The 12,102-nt window shown below is 40.2% G+C and overlaps 1 protein-coding gene across 1 annotated transcript in view; it reads right to left on the reverse strand.

Moving 5' to 3' along the window:
* Positions 1-3,313: 3,313 nt before the first annotated feature.
* HADHB (hydroxyacyl-CoA dehydrogenase trifunctional multienzyme complex subunit beta) overlaps positions 3,314-12,102 on the reverse strand; it is a 28,054-nt gene continuing 19,265 nt past the window's right edge. The window contains exons 9-16 of the mRNA XM_024552548.3: positions 11,684-11,864; positions 10,569-10,690; positions 8,578-8,657; positions 8,452-8,499; positions 7,675-7,762; positions 7,255-7,329; positions 6,364-6,528; positions 3,314-3,875 (exon numbers count right to left, since the gene is read on the reverse strand). Of these exons, the coding sequence (XP_024408316.2) occupies positions 3,840-3,875; positions 6,364-6,528; positions 7,255-7,329; positions 7,675-7,762; positions 8,452-8,499; positions 8,578-8,657; positions 10,569-10,690; positions 11,684-11,864 (795 nt within the window). The 3' untranslated portion in view covers positions 3,314-3,839. The remainder of the gene's footprint in view (positions 3,876-6,363; positions 6,529-7,254; positions 7,330-7,674; positions 7,763-8,451; positions 8,500-8,577; positions 8,658-10,568; positions 10,691-11,683; positions 11,865-12,102) is intronic.

A 12,102-nucleotide genomic window follows, 5' to 3' on the forward strand; every position in this document is an offset into this window, starting at 1 on the left:
GAAAAATGTTTGGGCTATATAGCTAAGGAAAATGAGAGGGGACCAGAGCAGCATTGTAATAGGCAATTTTGCTCCACATGTCCAAATAAATACATATGCATTGGGAGAAAAATATATCAAACTATTAATAGTGAGTATCTTTACTTGATTTTTCATTTTCTTCTCACTCTATAAATAATGAATTTTTACAATAAGCATGCATTTTTATATTAGAAAAATAATAAAATGATTTTAAAAAACGTTCTGTTGAACATTTTGCGTATTTAAAAATAGAAACTCGTGCCCTGGCCAGTGTGGCTCAGTTAGTTGGAGCGTCTTCCCATAAACTGAAAGATTGTGGGTTCGGTCCCTGGTAGGGGCGAGTATGGGAGGAAACCGATGTTTCTCTTACACTGATCTATCTCTCTCTCTCTCTCTCTCTCTCTCTCTCTCTCTCTCTCTCCCCACCCTTTCCTCCCTCCTTCCTCTCTGGAATTAAAAAAAACAAAAAACGACAAGCAAAGAAACAAAATGCCCTCTGGAATTTAGGTTTCTGTGGAGTGTGGGCTACATTAGGGTCCCTGAGAAAGCTCTGAGCCCACCTGGAATTCTGCTTTGGGAATCAATTCTGTGTGGTCACTGGTGGCCCTTTAAGTATGGAAGGGAAGAGGGCTCCTAGTTGAGCTGGTTGCAGCTACAAACACTGCCAACATGTCTAAGTGCTTTTCTCTTTCACAACGTTTTCAGAATAGTATTTCTACTATTTTTGTCCTTCTATTCCCACATTCTCCTATTTCCCCTCAATCAGTGATCGCTCTTCATCGAAAAAGCAGAATATACCAGCTCAAGTCCCAAATAAACCACAGTGGACAAAGGCAGAGGGACCTCTGAGCCGTCCATTAAAATCTGAGACAGGCTGGGAGACCTTGATACTGCTTTTCACCCTTCACGAAAGACCAGAACTTGAGAGGCTTGGAGGAATCAGTACAACTCAGAAAGGATAGAGGGGAGGATGGGCTGAGAATTAGGATTCTTCTCTCTGGAAAGATGGAAGCAAGGAGGGCACGAATTTCTCTGTGTTTTATTGGTTGCTGTAGCCTCAGCGTCTAGAATAGTGCTCGACACATAACAAGCACTCAATAGATTCTTGCTGAATGAATGAACTATATAGACCATGGGAAGAACACGAACTTTTACTCAGAATCAGACCATCAGAAGCAAAGAGCTGGGCCGGGGATGGGGCAAAGAGGGAAGCAAACCTTTTGAAGTTTGAATGAAAACGAAAGAGGATGAGGGAAAATAAATGCTGCACTCCCAAATAAGTTATTTGGTGGAGCAGAGGATCTAATTAAAGTTTTATATGAAAAAGATGCTTAAGCTGGGATATTTACTATTATCTAAGTTTGTCTAAGAATGGAAGCATCTACAATAAACAACACACCATGCCAGTGAAAATAACTTGGCTTACTCTCACACGCATGGCATGTTTTGAAACGGTATGTAATTGTGCGAAGTTGGGCGAACCTGCGAACCACCCTCAGAACCACAACAGAACTTCAGCACCACTGAAGCTGTGTGCGCCTCTGCAATCCAATTCCACTGCCCCCGCCCAGAGGCCACCTCTGTTCCGAATGTTCCCCTTACCTTTTTTCTAAAAATCATTTTTAATTGTGGTAAAATACACAAAAAATTGATCACATTACCCATTTTTAAATACACAGTTTAGTAGTGTTTTAAGCACATTCACACTGTCATGCAACAAAACTCCAGAACTCTTTTCATCTTTCAAAACAGGAACTCTGGAGACATTAAACAAGTCATTCCCCCTCGTCCAGCCCCTGGCAACCATCCTTCTACTTTACGTCTCTGTGAATTTGACTGCTTTAGACGCCTCATATAAGTGGATCACACAGTATTTGGGTTCGTGTGTGTGCATGTGTGTGTGTGTGTGACTGGCTTATTTCAGTCAGCGTAACATCCTCAAGGTTCATTCATGTTGTCTGTGACAGGATTCCCGTCCTTTGTAAGGCTGCATGGCATTCTACTGTATATCTATTACTGTGTTATTTTCCATGTGAACAACTCTAAACCTACTTTTGCCCCACCCTGTACGTACACTTTGTTTATATACTGACGGACGCTGGGGTGCTTCTACGCATAGGCTACCGTGAATAATGCTATGAACACAGACGCAGACACCTCGTTAGAGCCTGCTTTCGATTCTTTTGGAGGCACGAGTATACCTAGACATGGAACTGCTGGATCACATGGTAATTCCAGTTAATTTTTTGAATAAATGACATACTGTTTTCCATAGTGGCTGCACCATTTTACTTTCCCACCAACCGTGCACAAGGGCTCCAATTTCTCCACATCCTCACCAACACTTACTACTTTCAGGTTTTCTGATAGTAGGCATCCTAACGTCTGCTATCCAAAGTGTGAAGTGGTATAGTTTTGATTTGCATTTCCCTATTGATTAGAGACGCTGAACATCTTTTCACACACGTATTGGTCAATTGTATATCTTCTTTAGAGAAATGTCTATTCAAACTCTTTGTCCATTTTAAAACTGAGTTGTTTTATTTCTGGTTGTTGAATTGTAGCATTTCTTTAGATATTCTAAATACTAACCCCTTACTGAATATATGATTTGCATGTATTTTTCTCCCATTCTGAAGGCTGTCTTTTCACTCTGTCCTTTGATGCAGTTTTAAATTTTGATGAAGTCCAATTTATCTATTTTTCTTTCCTGTGTTTTTGGTGTCATATCCAAGAAATCAGTGCCAAATCCAATGTCATGTAGCCTTTCCCATTTTCTTTTAAGAGATTTATAAGTTTAGCTCTTATATTTAGGTCTTTTATTCATTCTGAGTTAATATTTGTATATGGTGAAAGGTAGGGGTCCCACCTCATTCTTCTGCACGTGGATATACAATTTTCCCAACGTGATTTGTTGAAAAGACCGTCTTACCCCATTAGTTTTTTGTTGTTGTTTTAAATCCTCACCTGAGAATATGTTTATTGATTTTAGGTTGCAGGTTCATTCAATCCCTGGTCAGAATGTGGATGGGAGGCAACCAATAGATGTTTCCCTCTTTCTCTCTTTCCTTTCCTCTTTCTCTCAAATCAATAAACATATTTTTAAAAATTAAAAAAAATAGATTTATGTTAGTTGAGCAATGGAGGGGTGGGTGGGAGGGAAGGAATTATTCTAAAGCAGGCCCCTCTGTTCCTAGCAGCCTCATGGTTGACAAATGAAGAATCAAAGGCAAAATCTGCCCCTAAGCCAAGAGAACCACCTTTCGTCTCAAAAAAAAAGTAAGGCAAAGAGTTCTCTAATACGTCTCCACTTTATTAAGGTTAACCAACATAGTATTTATGTATCTAAACATTTACTGTAAGTTCTCAGTGATGTGTACATTCTGAATTATCATTCTGTAATTAAGTTAATTTAGGCACATTGGTTTGTATTTTATAGAAAATACTTAGCTTTAAGTCACAAATAGGAATGACTATAATTTGCAAATGTTACAAAGGTGATTCCAAATTTCAGCTAACCTCTTTTCCAAATTGCAACTTGTTTAGTCTTTAATAAAAATACAGAACAAAAACAAATGCTTAAATATGCCACGTGTGAAATGCTGGCGACTAAGAAATCCCTGAAGGAGCAGTAAGCCGTGATTACTGGAAAGCTCAGAACACCGCAAGGCTTAATTGCGAAGTATTTAACAGAAGGCCACAGATTTTGTTTCCCTACGAGGTGCTAGGAACTACAGATGTCATTTAGTAATGCATTGAAATGGCATTGCCTACTGTGAGTGCTGCACAGAAACTCCAGGCCACCGCTTCCTGATCCATTACTTTGGGTAAGCTTCCACTATCATCGCATGGCCCTGTGAAGGAAAAGAAGTTCAGTGAGAGCAATGAACTAGGAATCCAGCCAGTACAGAGGCTTCTGAGGACAATGGGGAAAGCACAAGCTTTGGAGTTTGATGTTGGCTCTGCCATTCAAATGGGGTGTGATCTTGGGGAAGCCATTCTGATGCGCAAGTTCACCTATCGAGGGGAGCTCACGGTGCCCACTGCACAGTGTTTCTGTGAGCACTAAATGAGGTAGCATATAATAAACACACACGCACACATTTCTATACACACACACGCATACACGTGCACATCGCAGTCTGTCTGATAGAGCCGGATTCCTAGCAGATGCTCCACAAGTGGTTGTGATCTAAATGAGAAGCCACAGGGGGCTTTTTTAGCTGCACAAAAATAAACATAATATAATGAATACCAACAACAGTAAATTTCTAGATTAGAAAACTGAGGCTTTGAAAGGTTAAGTAACTCATCCAAATCCACAACACTACTAAACAACAGAGCCAGGATTTGAAACCAGATCTAGATGATTTCAAGGACTCTTCTCCACTCAGAGGCAGGTGATCCAAGGGCCCACAAAGGTCATAAGGCAGAAAAATCCCTTCCCCAGCACTCTGCACAGTGCGGTGCACTGGTTATCTCCCTAGCTGAAACCAAGCATAGAAATTTATAGTTTCCTGAATCTAAACCCTATCTGACATTCAGTCATTCTATCTTTTGGACTGTGATCAAATCAGTGAATAGCTTAACTAATGCCCTGCTACTTGGTTCAATGCAATACCCATAAATATTTATTAAGAAACTTGCTACATGGTATATACTATACACTATAGCTCAAAACAAATTGCTGAATACCTTGATACAGGGACAAGCAAACAAAAAAGAACAGGGATGGAAAGGTTTGACCGACTTTGGGCTACCCTAGTAGGGTCCATGATATGGCAGAGATATTCTTTTCTGGCTTTATTTAAAATGTATTGGTTTCATGTCCCAAATCTTTCAGATTGCTCTAGATCAGTGGTTCTCAACTAGAGGTAATTTTGCTCCTTACTTTCCCCTGAGGACATTTAGCAGTATCTAAAGATACTTCTGGTTGTCCCAACTATGTGTATAAGGGAAGGGGGTGCTGCTACTGGTACTTAGTGGGTAGAGACCATGCCAAACATCTTACAACACATAGCATAACCCCCCACCCCCAACAAGGAATTACATGGCCCAAAATGTTAATACTGCCGAAGGTGAGAAACCCTGCTCTAGATTCACAGTGATGGATTCCTCGTCTGATCTAGTCATGCTCCTATTTCGTTTGGCTCTTGATGACCAATGCCAAATGTAGTCTGGTTTCTAAGATGCATCATCCTTCTCCTCACCAGACTATAAACTTCTAAAAGGTACTAGGTATTATTCTTTGTTCATCCACAAAAGCATCTGGTTTTGTGTTACTTATACTCCAGGTGCGAGACAAAAAAGCAGGGAACAAAAACAAACGCGGCAAACGGAGAGCATTCGCCCATTGAACTGTGTACTGCACACAGGGTGGTGCACTAGCTGTCCTCTCCGAGCCAGCCGGGGACAGAAAGGTAAGAGGGAGGGCTCTGGTTCTGACTGACGATGGCTTTCTGTAAAAAAGTTCACAGGTTAAAAAAGTGCTTCTGATCACAAAGTCTAAAATGCTCCAACCTATAAACAACTGACCCCTTGTTTCTTCAAAGTCTCTGAAGAAATGCCATAGCAGTTTAAAAATGTAAAATGTTTATATTTTTACGTATCTTATTTATTTATCTTGATTAGCAACAGGAAGTTTCTGTAATCTGGAGGAAAAATCAAATGTTTCCATCAAGATTAAAAAACAAAAAGATTACGGCCAGCCTTCCTTTTGGATTTTGTTCCCACAGTGAAATGCTATAGCAGGTAGGAAATTGTACCTTCCTGTACTGCAAGTAAAGCAAGTATAAGAAAATCTGTAGAATAATATAATTTCTCTCAGTTAAATAGCAGTAAGTTGTCCAGAGGTAAATTAATTCTCCAATTCAAGTACTGTTCAGTTCTCAAGAAAGACAGTTTACCTCTTGGAGAGATTCTGTAGATAAGTTTCATATAGATAAGTGACTAGACAAACGAATAGAAACTTATTCTTAAAGAAGAAAACAAATTAAATTGTGAATTATGAGTGGTGAGGGAATTATAGGCAATCTAAGTTTTTTCTACATATTTTTATATTTTCCATAATTACCATAAACAGCATGTACTATTTTTATAAACAAAAAATGTAAGCATTATTTTAGGAAAAAAGCTTTAGGATTTAAATAGCATCTTCTTTCCAAAGTACTATCAGAATTAAAGTTGTACCCCTCCTCAAAAAACAGGCTGCTTCTTTTTTGGTTGCATGCCATCAGAAATATTGCTCTGAAAATGCTTCAGAATAAACCAAACCAAACATTCTTGGATGAGCTTGTTTCCCCCCACCACAAACAATGATGCTCCCGAAGTCCTGTAACGTACCTGCCCTCCAGCTGCACACGCAGCCACCAAACCGAACTGGCCTCCTTCCTTCCGTAATCTGTTGGCGGCTGCCATGACCAACCGGCAGCCAGTGGCTCCAAAAGGGTGTCCAAGGGACAGTGACCCGCCCCAGTTGTTAAACTTCTCCAAGGGGGGAGTTCCCACCTGGCTCACATTAAAAGCAGACACAAATATAAAGATGAGTTTACTAAAGATAAGAATCAGACCATGCCCTTAGTAATAAGAAGTAACAGAACTAGAGAAATAACGAACAAGATACATCACAAATTATTTTACTGCAAAAGAAAATTCTAGGTCAATTCTGAAAGCCAAGGGTCTATTGATTTTCCTCCCTCTCTCCTTCCCTCCCTTCCTTCGTTCCTTCATTTTCTGACAGGATGTCTTCATAGATTTCATCTCAGTGTCCCCTAATTTTTTTTTTAGATTTTGTTTATTTACTCTCAGAGAGGGGGCGGGAGGGAGAAACAGAAGGAGAGAAACATCAATGTGCAAGAGATACATTGGTCAGTTGCCTCTCACACGTCCCTACCTGGGGACCTGGCCCGCAACCCAGGCATGTCCCTGACTGGGAATGGAACCAGTGACCCTTTGGTTCACAGGCTGGCACTCAATCCACTGCGCCACACCAGCCAGGGCCAAAATTTATTTATGTATTTTGTTTCTTTTTCATCTAACATTTGAATAAGAAGAACAAAAAACAACCTAAAATTTTGCTTTTATTTTTTTCTAAAGAATTTTGCAACTAAGAAACATTAACACAAACTTCTTCACAGGAGAAGCTTCCCACATCATATTTTTACTGGCAGGTAACTAAGCTCCAAATATTAAAGTGCTCTGGAAGGTCAAGCCTATTTTTAATCAGAAACTTACCTTGGTTTTTCTACCCATGTAGTTTTGTGCAAACCAATCAGAATCCATGGCTTTAAAGTTAGCCAAAATCTGACCCTAGAAGGGAAAATAATTCAATAAAGACCTTGTCACTAATGTTTCTTGAGGGCTTCTTTTACACGAGTTGTCTAACTTTGAAGTTGACCAAAGTTTTAAATCAGTCTTCACTGACAATCTTCTAAAGAAACAACCTGGTGCTTTCGAAGGGCCTGTAAGAGAGGGCCTCAAAACCACTACCACGCCCTCGACCTCTACCACCGTCCACATCCACGCGGCCCTGGGTCCGCGCTCCGTAGACAGAGCTGCACTTCCGTTTTATGCGCATTACCAACCACGCCCTGCGCTCTCCCACAAGCCTGCCTACATTTTTTTTTATTATTATAGCTCTTTAACATGACTTACTGAGAAAGCTTCATGAAATTCAAAAGCATCAATATCATTCATTGTTAATCCTGCCTTTTCTAGAACTTTTGGAGTAGCATATGTTGGTCTGAAAAGAAGAAAAAAGTAGTATGTTAGAACTTTAACCTTTAACCTCAGAGCACATTCCCATTCCCCAAACTGAGCTCTACACAGGCATCAGAACGCTCTCCTCTCGTTCTCAGACTCCACTGCACAATATTACGTGCTGGGGGTACAACAGTGAATTAAATAGACATGGCCTCTGCTCTTAATGCAGTTTATATTCTACAGTCAGGGAACCAGATAACAAACAAGCAGACAATGAAAGAGAAAGACACACTAATAGTGTGAAGAGCCAGAAGAACAGAGTTCGAAGGGCAAAGCACAGGAAACGGCACGGCTAGTCTGAAGGACATAGTGGAGGCCAGTCAGCGCACAGCCTTGCGAGGGAGGGCAGGCGGTCTAAAATGAGGGGGCTTTTATAAAAGGCTCTTCTGAAGATCGTGTAGCAGAGTGCGTAGCAACATGAAAAAATACTTACACATGTTAATAAAAAAAGAATACAAAGTTATATATGAAACTAAGTAGAAATTATAGGAATAAGTGGAAAGAATCCAAAACTATAAAATGACATACCAACATAGAGGATTATTATTGTTTTTTTTTAAAAAAAATCCAACAAACAAATCAATTATGAATTCAGGACTTAATAGACTTTAAAATCTGTACAATAAACACTTTTGATTGTAGTTCAAGGATATATATACTGCCACATACCCGAGCAGAAGTTGATCCTTTGGATCTTGAGACACGTACACAAAATCCCTAGGTCAAAAACGGAGAGGTTAGCTCCAGCAATAAAATAAAGAAATCAGAGGCAATGTATTTAAACATTTACTTTACCTCAAATATGCCTTTGGCTTATAACCCATGGCCAGAGCTTTTTCCTCCGCCATAATCAGCATTGCAGAGGCCCCGTCGGTCTGAAATGTTAATTGGAACAACGATGATAAATTCTTCAGCCTATCTGGAGGTCTTTCTATAGTCATCTCCTTCTATGTTCTGTTCCTGAACCTACCAACTAGTTACAGTTATATGGTGATTCTATCTACCAAAACCTTTTCATTTTCTCCATCAAACATCCCAATTCAAACATCCACACTGCTGCGTGTCTGACCCTGATTTGCAAGATATTCAAAGTACCACAATTACTACAATGGACAAAGAGAACAGGTATAAGTATATACATATTTAGAAACATGTATTTATAATAAGCTTAGAGCAAAAGTTGTTCACTTTTGGCAGAGAATATCAGTAATTTCATGCATTAGAACAATCTGTGATTTATTTTTTTAGCTGCTTCCTGCCTGTGGCTTCTAGGTGATATTCTTCTACTAAGAGTCTCCAAAAGCAAACCAATGGGAGAAGGGAAACAGGTAGGCAGCTGAGAACATTAGAACCATGGTCTTCCCTCTTTGGACACAACCCATATGCTTTTTCCTAATTTATAATGGAGAAACTGGAGGACAAAGAGGTACCACTGAAAAAAAGTCTTTACCAAGACTTCAAGAGCTTAAAAAAAAAAATCCAAAATTCCACAGAAAAGGAAACTACTCTGTAGTTTGTAAATGAAAAGAATTCTACCACATTTTAACATACTTTGTAACTCAGTAACCCTGAAGAGACTATGTAGGCACCACCAGTAGGGGGGCCATAGAGTGTGGAAACACAGCTTACTATATGTAATGTACGGTTGATGGACATTACATTAATCAATGCGCCGCTGTGCAAAATTGCAATGGATATGATGCAGTACACATTCCCAAACACCCGTGTATCTGTGATGTATTGCCTCTGATGACTTGTGTTTCTGGTTTTCAATAAATAAACCTGCACACTCCGGAAGTAATCAAGGGGATTCAGATCTGCAAGAGCATGGTCCACACCATATGGACCTGTCGTCCAATTTGGTTTTGGAAATGGTCATCTAACCAGTCCTTTACCACTCAGGCTTACCAAGCTGGCGCGCCATCCTGCTGGAGCTTCTCCAGCTACCTCTCCCTCAGCCAAGAGCAGCCATTAAACAGTCCCTTACCCAGGCCAGTATGTCAAACATCCGCCTGTGTTTCTGGACATTAGGTCCAGGTAGGGGAGATATGTTATAAGAGAAATATTGACCAGGCAGACTACATTCAGAAGATTATGCCCATGATGGTAGGAGCAGGGAAACCGCATATCTTAGGCAGAACAGAATGAATAGGGATGATTAAATGAGGGGGAGCCAAAAAAACAAGGAAGGACATGAAGCTACCTGCAAGTGAGTAAAATAACTACATGAAATGAGGGCGTACTTATTTCACGACAGGAAAATGATCTGGGAGTAAAAAGCATCACTTTCTAACAATCAGAACTAGAAGAGTTGTCTTGTCACTCTTTCTGTCCACTTTCCATGTCTTGTAAGACTCCCCAAATTCATATCCTATGTCCCCAAAATGCCTTTGCACTCACGTCTCCTTGATTTTGCATTTGCTATTCCTTTTGCCAGAATGCCTTTTATACATTTCTTGAAATGGCTTGTACTCTTCCCTCAAGATCTGCCGCTCAAGTGTTAACCTCCTCAGAAAAGTCTCTTCGACTGCCCCAAATATGTATTTTCTCTAACGGCCTAGGCTCAACATTCTTTCACTGCTTAAGTGTTTGAGGACAACAGCCTTTTCTATCAGCCTGGTGGCCGGACCAGATGACTGTAAGGCCTTGAAAACCCTGATTCCATTTTAACATTATTGTTTTAATGAATATATTTTAAGCCTCTATTCTTAATACAGACAGGCCTACATTAGGTTTTTCTATCGAGAGTACACAAATATGAAAGTCCCCAGTAAACACATAGTTACCAGGAAAGATGAATTTGCAGCTGTCACTGTTCCATAGGGCTTGATGAATGCAGGTTTTAGTTTGCCCATCTGCTCCAGGGAGGAAGGACGAATGCCATTATCTTTGGTAACTGTATCTCTTCCTATAAAAATATAAATTTTTTAACTCTACGGAACTACAAGCATTATATATCTTCTCTAGAGAAATATGCTTTAAAAATGAGAACAGCCCTGGCTGGTGTGGCTCAGTGGATTGAGCGCCGACCTGTGAATCAAAAGGTCATAGGTTTGATTCCCAGTTAGGGCACATGCCTGGGTTTCAGGTCAGGTCCCCAGTTGGGGGCGTATGAGAGGCAACAGATCGATGTAGCTCTCACACACTGATATTTCTTTCCCTCTCTTTCTCCTTCCCTTCCCCTTTCTCTAAAAGTAAAGAAATAAAATCTTTAAAAGTAAAAAATAAAAATTACAAAGACAAATGAAATGTAAACCATACCTATTAGCTAAAAAGAAAGTCCTTTACAGTTATCATGATATTATCAAATTTTAAACTAAACCCTTAAAACATTTGGAAAAAAATCTAAATAATTTAACAAAAAAGGGATACCCTATTTTCTTAAGATACTCATTCACGTTTGATTATTGTAAACAGAAATCATATGAAGGAAAAATAGGCATGTACATAAGAACTAAAGTATATCAGGAAAATACAAAAGGATATTCGTATAAAAAACTTCTCTCTTTAAAATATTTACCTATTGTGCCCTGACTGGTGTGGCTCAGTGTGTTGGACATCATTCCACAAAGCAAAAGGTCACTGGTTCGATTCCCAGTCAGGGCACATGCCTGGGTTGCAGGCCAGGTTCCTGGTTTGGGGGCATGCTAGAGGTAACCTATTGATGTTTCTCTCCCTCCCTTCCCTTCTCTCTAAAAATAAATAAATAAAATGTTCACCTATTGTTGTAACACAAATTGAAACTTGAGTCCACATTTAAGCATAAAGGCTGAGTATTTTGGAAACAGGACCAACAGATGAACCAAAAAGTCATTTGGGGTCTTGGAGTTTTAGGAGCAATTCAGACCTCCCTAACAAATATCACGACATCCCCTTCCCAAAGGAGAGCAAATCGTTTTACCTGGTACTTTGAAGGGCACAATGTCAGAAAGGAGTCCCTCATCCTGCGCCTTCTTGGCCAGGCTATGTGAGCGCAGTGCATACTCGTCCTGTTCCAGCCGAGAAACAGCAAAGGCGGCAGCCAGTCGGTCTGCAGAGTGGCCCATGGTCTCATTGGTGGAGAACTCTGCCACCGCAGGGAGCTGGGAAAGGAGCGGCACAGGATCAGGCACACTGTTACAGATGTTATACCACACCCAGGGTTATCTGGGGGAGTTAAAATCTGCTATCAATCAAGACCAAGACAAGCAAAGCTCAGTGGAAACAGGGCATCTCTAAAGAGGGCTCACACACTCAAATTTTCCAACCATTATCCTTTTTTTAACCAAATAATTAACTGTGCCCTGTAACTATCAGAGCATAAGTGAACCTGTGCTGTCT

This window comes from Desmodus rotundus, chromosome 5 (genome assembly GCF_022682495.2).
Source record: "Desmodus rotundus isolate HL8 chromosome 5, HLdesRot8A.1, whole genome shotgun sequence".
NCBI lineage: Eukaryota > Metazoa > Chordata > Mammalia > Chiroptera > Phyllostomidae > Desmodus > Desmodus rotundus.